At 41.8% G+C, this 12,327-nt stretch overlaps 1 protein-coding gene across 1 annotated transcript in view; it reads right to left on the reverse strand.

Annotated features, from left to right (window-relative positions):
* LOC117523959 (Alstrom syndrome protein 1-like) overlaps positions 1–12,327 on the reverse strand; it is a 47,426-nt gene that overhangs the window by 14,197 nt on the left and 20,902 nt on the right. The window contains exons 4-5 of the mRNA XM_034185641.1: positions 8,406–8,469; positions 7,822–7,921 (exon numbers count right to left, since the gene is read on the reverse strand). Of these exons, the coding sequence (XP_034041532.1) occupies positions 7,822–7,921; positions 8,406–8,469 (164 nt within the window). The remainder of the gene's footprint in view (positions 1–7,821; positions 7,922–8,405; positions 8,470–12,327) is intronic.

Genomic DNA, 12,327 nt, shown 5'->3' on the forward strand with positions numbered 1-12,327 from the left:
TGATCACCATGGGAGCCATGATGCTCCACAATACGAGTAAGCACATAATATAGTCACCAAGTTTCAGTTACATGGTTTATAGAAAAAGTTAAAATATTCAAATACAAAAAGTATGAGCTGTTATTTTGAACATAAATTTATGCTGTTTTCTTGTTGCAGAAAATATCGTCATATCGCATATCGGCAATTTGTGCGGTTGTGCTGGGGACACTTGGGAAGGCACAGAAGGTTGCCACTACCAGCTTGTGTCGTATCCAGAATGAGTACTTTCCCATCACCATCAGCCGACTACACTGGCTTCCAGTTTCCTCCCCTGGAGTGAGGGATCAGGCTCATCAGTGGTACCTGGTCCTCTTGGCAGCAACAGATTCAGCTTTGTCAGGCCGTTCGAGTTGGCTGCTCAGTGGAGGAGGATCATCGGTGGGGATTTCTGGTCTGTTTGGTGTTTTGCAGAGGTCAAGAATCTCTTTTGCTATGTCGCTCACATAGACAGAAAAAAAGTTTAACAAATTGTTTAACACTTCTTATTTCAATGGACCAATGTTAGAATGATGTGAAACTGTATTTTTATTCATTTTATCATGCTATATTAAAATATACTAATAACAGTCTTTGTTTTGTTTCTCATTTTCACTCACCAAATGTTGCCTCAAGGTGCTGTGGATCAGGCGAGGAGATCCGTGGGTAGGGGTAGCGCTTCCTGGACACAAGCTGGGGGATTGATCACCCCTGGCTGGGTCACCCGGAGGAGAGTGTATGATGTTTGGAAGACCCGAAACACTCTGTGATCCCGGGTAACATCACTGATGATGTGTCCAGGATGCATCACTAGTTGATGTATGTTACAAGGATCTGTGGCTAACTTCCTCACTGTGAATCCTCCTCTTTTCCACATAGGAAAGTATATTCCGAACCTTGGTCTCCCTTGCTTTGTCTGCTTTTGTTGTCTCCCAACATTTCATTAAAATGAAGGATTGCCACCAAAGGCCTGAAACAGAAGTTAAAACAAAATACAACAAAATATAGCTTATTAAAAAAAATGCAGTTTGAAAGTTAGGGTGTTATTGAGATAACACAGACAACTTGCCTGCAAAGCTGACCCTGATATGAGAAGGAATAGGTTTTTGGTGCAAAATGATTCAGCAGACTGTGAAATGCCTCAAGTATGGAAGTCTGTTCTTGGCTCGATACCTGCCTGATGTCATTCAGAAGCCTCTTTCTAAGTATGACCTTCTCCAGCTTTACCATCAAGTGGGAATCTGTTACTGGGTAACAAAAAACAAACAAACAAACAAACAAACAAACAAAAAACAACAAATACCAGTAGTTAAAAGACAATAAAACAAGTAACAAAATCATACACAAGAATAATTAATCAAATCATTCATGATTTTTTTATATTTTAGTGTCAAATTTAATAAAAAAAAAAATAGAATACATCTATTTTGTAAGGTAACCATGGACAAGAACCTACCTGGCTTTAACCACATCTTTCTGGCCTCTCTTCCATATAATGTCTTATGCTGACATTTTGGAAAGTTCATGTTTTCACGACAATGAACATTCACAATGTGGTTTAGCAAAGATTCCCATTTTGCAATGATGACATCAGGCTGGTCAGCACCATTAGCAATTATACCCATAGACAGCATGATGTTTCCTGTAGGTATGCTTCCTGTGACAGATTGGCTGCTCCACCTTCTTTCTTCATTACAGGAGGGGCACTTCGTGGTTACTTGCAGGTATGTACCTTGGATGTGCCTGGTGTATTCCAGATTCTGCTCATTGCATGTTGTACATGACATCAGCCTTAGCAGCATGAATAAACTGGCCCAGGACACAATGAAGTAAGTGTCCATGTCTAGTGTGTGGTCTTCCTGGCTGCTCTCTCTCTCTGATGAGCTGTCAGCTGGAGTTGACGAGGGAATGTAGTCACTGTTTTCTTCTGGAGCTGCAGGACTGCTGCTGGAGGAGTCATCATGCTGTGCTTTAGGTTCAGTGACTGCTTGGCTGAACAGTTCAGGGTCAGTTTGTGTCGCGGTGACATGACATTGAGTTGTTGTCTGAATACCTACAGGTAAACAAGTTCAGTAATTATACTTATCGTGAAATCTGTTAGGCATCATAAACTTTAAAAACTGCAGTATGTTCAAGTAGAATACCAGTGCATACAACAATTCATTTACCTTTTGTTCTTCTGCTTGTCTATGCTCGCAAATTAACCTGAACACGAACTGAGCGTCTAGGTTCTGGCTGTGTCTGCGTACTACAGGTTGTAGTTGTCATCTAGTGAAAAAGGAAAAAAAAGTGACAACAGAATCTGTATTAAAATTATGACAACACATTTGGAAATTGTAAACATCCATTTTGTTCTACATAGGTACAATAAACATTCAGTAACAAAAACTATTTGGAACAATTATTAGGAATTATGTCTTGTTTATCCAAATTTCTGTTGTTATTCTGTTCCCATCAGTGAGCCATATTGAAAGCAGAGAAGATACAGGCCAGGTACATGTCTTAGATCCACTTACCACAGGGATGTCAACAGGGGACAGGCTCGAGCCTTCAGCAGGTTGCTCCGTTTCCATCTCACTTGTACCTGATGTTGAAGCACCCTGTGATAGCATATCTGCATTCTCCTGCAATTTAAAAAGGAATGTGACAAGGGATAATTATTTTTTTCATCCCTATGTTTCTTTTATTATATAAAAAAATAACTAACAAATAATATAAGTATAATAAAGCTACATAACTATGCTATATACATGTAAAACCAATACAACCCTGGCACATAATTATAAAAATAGTAATTTCACTATAAACCTGATAAATGCTGCATATGGTATTGATGTACATAATAACTGGGCTTTCAAACCATGAAATTCACATACTGCTCAAGTTTTTTTTTTTTTTTTATCAGTTTATAAGCCACACACTCACCCTACGATGGGTCAACTTCGCAACACCTGATGACTTGCGCTCTTTTTGTTTGGGGAGCTCGCTCTCACGCTGGCCTGCTGAAGCCTCTGCTTTCCTTTTGAATATAGTTGGAACCGCATTTGGTTTCAGAATGCGTTTGGAGTGCACTTTAAAGCCAAAGGATTCCTTCAGGGATGGCCTTGCCTCAAAGCAGTCGTCGGTAAAATGCTGGCTGCAGACATGCGAACTTGGAGTTGGATGCCAGTCCACTCTGGTCCTTTGTACTTGTTTCATCCACTCCTTTCACAGTTTCTCATCTTTTGGAAAAACGTGCAGACTCACTGTGTCACTGGGATAGTTAGAACAAGCCGCTGCTACACATCTTCTCGGCATTTTCACAAAAATAATTGGATAACTACAGATTTGTTACACTCGTGCTTGCTTCGACTCGCTTTGTTTACACTACAATACCGGTGCGCATTTACTCGAATGACGTCACATCCGTCACAGCGAAAAAGTACGTAGGTCAACTCGGAGGCGGTAAATACAAATTCTCAGATGAGTAACGAGACTTCTAAATCCTTGTTCAGTGTAATTTTATGGTAAAAAAACAAAGGCAACGTGCAAAAATTGTGCAAAAAATGTTTTTTATTCTTCAAGAATATGTAAAAACGTCATGGTGTGTCAGGGACACTTTAATGACTCAGTCATTCGTACAGCGCATCTCACCACTGTCACGCTATTCTTGTACATGTCCTGCACTACCCTCACATATTTCTCTGCCACTCCAGACCTCATACAATACCACAACTCTTCTGTTGGCACCATGTCATTATCTTTCTCTACATCCACAAACACACAATGTAACTCCTTCTGGCCTTCTCTATCAGTATTCTCAGTGCAAACATTGCATCTGTAGTGCTTATTCTCGGCATGAAACCATATTACTGCTCACAGATCTTCACCTGTTTTGTAAGGCTAGCTTCTACAACTCTTTCCCATAACTTCATGCTGTGGCTGATCAACTTTATGCCTCTGTAGTTACTGCAGCTCTGCACATCAACCAGCACACTTTATCGCCACTCCTCAGATATCTTTCTAAGACTTTATTAAGGGGCCCTTCACACATAGTGTGAATTTGGTCTATTTGTGTACAACTCGAGGGCGACACATGGCGGTAGAGTCATATGAGCACACCACAAAACATTGCGCTGATGGGCAGGTGTGCACAACACCGGTGCGACGGTTCATGCACGTGACGTGTCTGTCGAGCAGGAACACAGTGTGGCTGCTGCAGCTGCTTGCATTGTGTTCCATGGGACGAGCTGCACCACGTCGTGTTGATGATGTGGAGGAAAATAAAATAAAAACCAGCTGTATAATTAAGGTCCTGAGGCGTTCTGCTCACTGTCCTATCAGACAGAACTGACGTTCAGATCGCCTGCTGCATGTCCACATAAACTGATGGTCAGGTCCAGCTGGAACAGGCTGTCAGTGTGCACGCTCTTCAACCTGTTGCAGAAGCAATATATGTTTTTATGTTTTTCCGATGTGAGTACAGCAATCGCACACACGTGTGTCCATTAAAACACAGTGCGTGTTCTGCAGCTCTGATGTCCAGGACCAGAGATTTCAACAGCTGCCACGCCCCCGTCCGTTCAGTGCACAGACCAAGGTGTCACTCTGTGATCAGATGAGATGCGCCTCGCTTGCGGGGAAGGGGGAGGGTGGTGCATGAACCACACAAACGCACGTGTTGGGGGTGAATGCGCAACACACGCACACGTGTTGTGGGGGGAGCTGGTGGCACATCAGAATCTCGGCAAGTCCACAGTCCTGTGGAACTTAGATAAATTTCACAGCCAGGATGACAATGGTTGTCTGCAGACTGCTGTCGTGCCAAGAGTGCGACTGGCCACACATTTTCTAAGTGCTAAACGGGCGATGTTAGATGTTTGTGCGTGTCAGCTGGAATTTGGCTGACACCTGCCACAAGAGGGTTCAATGGGTTCGCACAGCCCACATTCTCTCTTTCGGCCGCTGGTGTGTGCAAATAGTTATAGCAACAGGTGTCCGAGGTGTTAGAGGCAGGAACAATTTTACATGGTTTGCACACGATTCCTGCGTCATGCTCACTTCAACCAAACTTCGCACTATGTGTGAAGGGGCCCTAAACAATCTGGTTAGAAACTCTCCTGGGAGAGATGACAGTGGAACAACTACCTTTCCACTCTTCATCCTATTCATAGCTGCCCTCACTTCATCCTTACTTATCCCTTGCGCATCCTGATTTACTCTTTCCACACTACAGCCTTTTTGCTCTCTCATTTTCTTCATTTATCAGCTCCTCAAAATATTCCCATCACCTTCTCAACACTCTCTCCTTGCTTGTCAGCACATTACCATCTGCATCTTTTACCACCCTAAACTGCTGCACGTCCTTTCCAGCTCTGTCACTTTGTTTGGCCATTCGGTACAAATCTCTTTCCTTACTATTCAACTTCTTATACAGCTTGCTAAATTCCATTTCCTTAGCTTTTGCCATTTCTCTTTTTACCTTACGTTGCATCTTCTCATACTCCTGTCTACTTTCTTCATCTCTCTGACTATCACAGTTCTTTTTCACCAACCTCTTTCTTCTTATGCTTTCTTGGACAGCTTTGTTTCACCACCAAGTCTCCTTGTCTTCCTTCCGCTGTCCAGATGTCACACCCAGTGCCTCTCCAGCTGTCCCTCTCACCACATCTGCAGTACTTTTCCAGTTGTCCAAAATTGCTTCCCCTCCATCCAGTGTCTCTCCCACCTGCTCACTGACTTTCACACAACAGTCTTCTTCCTCCTTTTTCTTCATGTAGGTATTCACCGCAGTCATTTTCATCCTTTTTGTAAAATCAACTACCATCTGTCCTTCCCCATTCCTGTCCTTGAGCGCCAACATGCCCACTGAAGTCCTCTTCTATCATCACTCTTTTAGGCTTGGGCACACTGTCCACCACCTCGTCTAACTCACTCCAGAAATCTTCTTTCTCCTTCATCTCGCAACCTACCTGTGGGCATATGCACTGATGATATTCATCATCACCCCTTCAATATCCAACTTTACACTCATCACTCTGTCGGACACTTGCTTAACCTCCGACACACTCTTATCATACTCTTCCTTTAAAACTCCAGATACAACAACTTGAACCCACCGCCTATGCTCCTGCTCTTCCTTCCCTTCCACTTGGTCTCTTGCACACAGATTGTGTCTACCTTTCTCCTCTCCATCATATCAGCCTTCTTTTGACTTTTATCAGTCATACTGCCAACATTCAAAGTCCTGACTGTCACTTCTACCCTTCTAGTTTTCCTCTTCTCCAATTGTCTGTGGACACGTTTTCCTCCTCTTCTTCTTCTTCACCCAGCAGTAGTCCAATTTCCACCAGCACCCTGTTGAGCAACAGCACCGGTGGCAGTCATTGTTCACCTAGGCCTCGACTGATTCGGAATGGAAATTCGATATGTACTCCGCATCTTCAATTTTGGCTTGTTTTACACCAGATGGCCTTCCTGACGCAACCCTCATCATTTATTTGGGCTTGGGACTCGCAATCAGAATGTACTGGCTGCACAGCCCATGTGCCTGAGTTTAATATATTTACTGTATGTTTTGATTAATTTTGTTATTCATTTTATTGTTCTCGTTCTGTATTGTATTGACTTAGAAGCAGGGTGGTGGCCAAGTGATTAGTGCACTTATTTAAAGAGCAGAAAGTTCCCAGTTCATTCTACATTCAATGTAGAGTTGCATCAGGAAGGCCATCTGGTGTAATATTGTGCCAAATTAACATGCACATCTGCTGTGGCGACCCTGAGGGGGAAAAATGTGGAAGTCTAAAGGACGTTGTATTGTATTGACTTAGCGTAATTAATGGCATGATTCCACACACTCCAATACAGTAGGGGGCAGTATACACTTCTAAAGCTGGAGTGTGAATGCGGATAAGGAACAACAAGTTTTATTTCTACTTATTCATAAGTTTTAAGTTTATCTTCAGATTGTGGCCGACAAGGTGACCAAGGTGAGCGCCTTGAAGCACTGATTCATGATGGATTTACTTGTTCATGTGTCATGTTTTAGAGGTAGTTAGCACCACATCGTAATAGCTCACTTCAGCATGATTAAATAGCTTCTCTGTGAGCATTTTATTACAAAAATCTGTAAAAATATGGCTTGTTGGTTGTGCAGATAATTGGAATACCAGTTCATCTAAGAAGCATGTGCTGCAGTTTTTCCATTGAGGTGGTGGATTCCCACTACGCCAAGAGTGCTTCCTTCACTTGGAGACACATGCATAGAGCCACAGGTATCTTATAGTACAGATAATTTGGAACATGCTACACAAAGATAATAACTTTTGTCGCTACATTGCACTGTGCACACCAGATCCTCTCAAATTGAGAGGTACGTAGCAGGGAAATCTCTTAGTATCACCAGGATCTGCACACTCTGTGTACATATAAGTGGAGTTGGATCAGGAAGGGCATGTTGTGTAAAACCTGTAGCAAATCTCAATGTGAATCTCAACCAGAGCCACTGTGGTGACCTCAAGCAAATCAGGGCGCACTGCACATGCCTGGGCTGTTGCCAAAATCTAAAACCAAATTAGGTGGTGATCCAGATCTGCTTAAAATTTGTTCCTTTTATCTTTAAACATCCTTACCTTATGATGTCATAAAGGTCCGATGCACTGCAGTAAAAATGTTCGGCCTTTTTTAACTATGGCTGTGTTCTTCGAGTGTCATTCCAGTCCTGGTATGTGAGTTTTACTAAATATGTGTAATGCACCATTGAATTAAACCCAACTGACACTGTATACGATCAATCTTTCGAACAGATTTTTGGAGGGGCTCTACCTTCTTAAACACCTCTGCTCGTAGCCTGTTGGTTTGTGATATAGCCCTCTTTTTCTCCTCCTCCTTCTTCTTTGTCACCTCAGGCAGCTTGTTATAAATCCTGCAGACACAAAGAGGCAACTCCAGACAGCGTACACAGTAACATGATATTAGAGGCCTGAGTGCGGCTGAATCATACCAACAAACCGCCATACGAGAGACAAGGTGTTATCTCGCGAGACCAGAGGCAGCAAAAAAATCTGGAATGGCTGATAATCGAGTTTAACACACACTCCTTTTTGGCTGCAACACCTACAGCCAATTTGTTAGGAGATTCTCCAAGTCAGATAGTGTCGCTTTTGAAAAAAATGACAATCAGCTGCACCTGTCCAGATAAGACAAGTAAAATGGTCTAGAGATGATAAGGTCTACAGAGGGTTGCTCATATCTCTTGTAAAGACATTTGGACGTCACACATCTTTTGTAGCTGTGCAGTGTGTGGGTGTTTTTATGCATAATTATCTATGCACATGACAAACAAGCTTGATGGATACTGTGGAATAAAAAAAAGAGAGAGACTGACAGGTTTTGTCTGGTGAACTCACCGTCTGGACCTCAGCTGCATCTCTCTGCCTGATATAGACCTCACTCTAGGCTTGAAAAGGTTATCTAGGACATGCACACACAAGGACACAAACACGCACAGCCATACCCACAAACACATAGGAATTACAAATCAGAATTAACATGCAAATGAATCTCAAATATGTAAATGAGTGTGCATACTCTGTCTCGGTTTGAAATCAAGAGAATTGTCAGATTGTTGTTGATCAGGTCAATGGCACCGAGGCTCATTATATATAATTAGTGTTTCAGTTTTTCAGAGTTCCTAATGTGAAACGAAATGACTCTTCCGTGACCTTCTGAAACTAAGTTGGAGTGCTGCTGAGGCATTACATCTTCATGCTTTATTAGTGATAAACTAAAAGGTCAAACAGTCAAGTGTCTGGTACAGTTAAAGCTACAGTGTGGAGGATTGACTTGCAGGAGTACTGTGCTGCTGCCTGTCAAGATTTTGTTTGCCTTCACATTTTCACTTCTTCGGCGAAAGATTCATGCTCGCTTACCTTCTCTTGTGATAAGCAATATGTATTACCTCCCATTTCACAAAAATGATCATCTCAATCTTGTTAGGTTGCACTAGCAACTGGTAGACAGTGTCTAGGGGAGCAACTACTTCCTTTTGCTTGAGGTTTCTTCTTACAATAAAAAAACACCAGAGGGAGTTTTGCCTTCCCACTGCTGCCTATGTGCAAGTACCTTGGAGTAACCTCTGTTGTGATTTAGCAGATTAAGTACAGTATGTCGCTTTTGGGCTACTCTATCAACATGGTGCTGCAACATGGTGGCCTCCATGAGGGGGCCCACTCCCATGTAGATATGAAGGGTTCATTCCAAGATTATGAAAACACATCATTTCGTTGTTGCAGGTAATTATACACAAACAGATGGTTATGAATGCTATATTCCGTTTCTGCTAACATCCCTAAATCATTCACACTGTAGCTTTAAGCTTGATGTGAAATGAAGTTGTTGCAATCACATAATGTAATTGACTTCCATTTGAAAAAGAGAATTTGTCAGTTTCCTAAATTGCTTCAAACAGCTCTATCTGATCACATCAGCAGAATGCACTGTAGCTGAAAGAATGCACGTGCAGATTTTCTTAATTTTAAAGGCATTTTCGTAATACTGAAGTAGCAAAAATACAAATTGTCTGACTGGTTTACCTTCGAACAAAGACCTGTCAATGTTTCCTTTGTAGCCTGCCAGCTTCTGTGTCAGGGTTTGTAACAGAAACATTTCCTTTGCATAAAAACATAACAGGAGGCTTTGAATGCATACAGTCCATCCGGAAAGTATTCACAGCACTTTTTCCACCACTTGTTATGTTACAACCTTATACCAAAATGGAGTAAATTCATTTTCCCCCTCAAAATTGTACTCACTACACCCCATAATGACAACATGAAGTTTTTTTTTTCAAATTTTTGCAAATTTATTAAAAATAAAAACTAAAAAAAAAAGAAGAAGAAAAATCACATGTAGATAAGTATTCAAACCCTCTGCTCAATAATTTCTTGATGCACCTTTGGCAGCAGTTACAGCCTCAAATCTTCTCAAGATAGGTGCACCAAGCTTATGGCATTATATTCAAATGTCACAAACTTGGTGCACCTATCTTTGGGCAGTTTTGCCCATTCCTCTTTGCAACACCTCTCAAGCTCCATCAGGTTGGATGGGGAGCGTCGGTGCACAGGCATTTTCAGATCTCTCCAGAGATGTTCAATCGGATTCAGATCTGGACTCTGGCTGGGCCACTCAAGGACATTCAGAGTTCTCCTGAAGCCACTCCCCTGATATCTTGGCTGTGTTCTTAGGGTTATTGTCCTGCTGACAGATGAACCGTTACTCCAGTCAGAGGTAAGAGCGCTCTGGAGCAGGTTTTCAGGATGTTTCTGTACATTGCTGCATTCATCTTTCCCTCAATCCTGACTAGTCTCCCAGTCCCTGCCACTGAAAAACATTCCCACAGCATGATGCTGCCATCACCATGCTTCACTGTAGGGATGGTGCCTGGTTTCCTCCAAACATGACACCTGACATTCAAGCCAAAGAGTTGATTCTTTGTCTCATCAGACCACAGAATTTTGTTTTTCATGGTCCTTCAGTACCATGAAAAACAGGTATCTTTTGGCAAACTCCAGACAGACTGCCATGTGCCTTTTACTAAGGAGTGGCTTCCGTCTGGCCACTCACTCTACCACACAGGCCTGATTGGTGGATTGCTGCAGAGATGGCTGTCCTTCTGTAAGGTTCTCCTATCTTCACAGAAGAATGCTGGAGCTCTGACAGAGTGACCATCAGGTTCTTGGTCACCCCCCTGACTAAGGTCCTTCTCCCCCGATCGCTCAGTTTAGACAGACGTCCACCTTTAGGAAGAGTCCTGTCATGGATCCGAACTTCTTCCATTTACAGATGATGGAGGCCACTGTGCTCATTGGGACCTTCAAAGCAGCAGAAATGTTTCTGTACCCTTCCCCAGATTTGTGCCTTGAGACAATCCTGTCTTGGAGGTCTACAGACAATTCATTTGACTTCATGTTGGTTTGTGCTCTGAAATGCACTCACTGTCAACTGTGGGACTTTATGTGTAGACAAGTGTGTGCCTTTCAAAATCATGTCCAATCAACTGAATTTACCCCAGGTGGACTCAAATTAAGCTGTGGAAACGTGGATGATCAGTGGTAACAGGATGCACCTGAGCTGAATTTTGAGCTTCATGGCAAATGCTGTGAATACTTATGTACATGTGATTTCGTAGTTGTTTATTTTTCATAGATTTTCAAAAATCTAGAAAAAAAAAAACAAAAAACAAAAAACATTTTACACTTTGTCATTATGGGGTATTGTGCATAAAATTATGAGGAAAAAAAAAACTGAATTTCATCCCATTTTGAATAAGGCTATAAATAACAAAATGTGAAAAAGGTAAAGCCCTATGAATACTTTCCGGATGCACTGTATTTCAAAAACGTCTGAAAAAGTTAGCCACTAGTTGGGTTGATTTCTATAAAAAAGTGTACTGCATCATTAGTGAAACCCACAGAATTAATTCCCTGAATAGAGGTAAAGCCAACTGCAGGGATCCCTGATTTGCACTCCGCCGCAAAATGTGGTAATGTGTGTCTTTGCTAGAGTGCATTCTTATGTCAGTGTTACATGCGGTGCGGTCAGCTAGTCCTCACTTTGTGTTATTTGCTTCATTCTTTGCTATTACTTTCCTGGAGGTGATGCAGGTTGCCATGTAAGAAAGATCAACCAAGCAGAAACAACAAACATATTCAAAATGGTAATGCTCTCAGATTTGCTAACCATCTGATTTCATAACATCCTACCCAAATCAAGCTTAAACAGTTCTAAAACAAGCGATAATGTTTTCGTTTGTTTGCAAGACATATCAGACAGTATGCACACTTTTTGTAATCATTCGCTCTATTGAGATATCCCATAATCCCTTGCGCACCAGAGAGTTGCTGCAGTCTAAACAACATAGAGAAACCACATAATGACAACTGCAAATGAACATTATACTACCAAAATGTAACTTTTTATGCTTTTCATCACGTTAATAAGAGACTGCATCATGCATGAGACCCTGAAACCTTGCTAAAACAAATATTCTGTGTCTGCTACGTTTAACCTGCATGGAATTTAATAAATGCAAACCGAAATTCAGACATCTTATATATATTTCTCTCGAACCAACTGGACAAACAGTGTTGTAAAGGACAATAAGCAGGGCGTTAAAGAGCAAACTTCGCATTCCCCCAGAACGATATGAGCAGGAAGTGATCGCAGCAATTCCCTTTGAAAATAACGGAGAAACAACCTGAGCTTCTCGCATGTTTACATAAAACAAACACAATAGTAATGTCTGTAAACCCAGAGAATATATTCACTAAA

The sequence above is a fragment of the Thalassophryne amazonica genome, chromosome 13, assembly GCF_902500255.1.
Source record: "Thalassophryne amazonica chromosome 13, fThaAma1.1, whole genome shotgun sequence".
NCBI classification, from domain to species: domain Eukaryota; kingdom Metazoa; phylum Chordata; class Actinopteri; order Batrachoidiformes; family Batrachoididae; genus Thalassophryne; species Thalassophryne amazonica.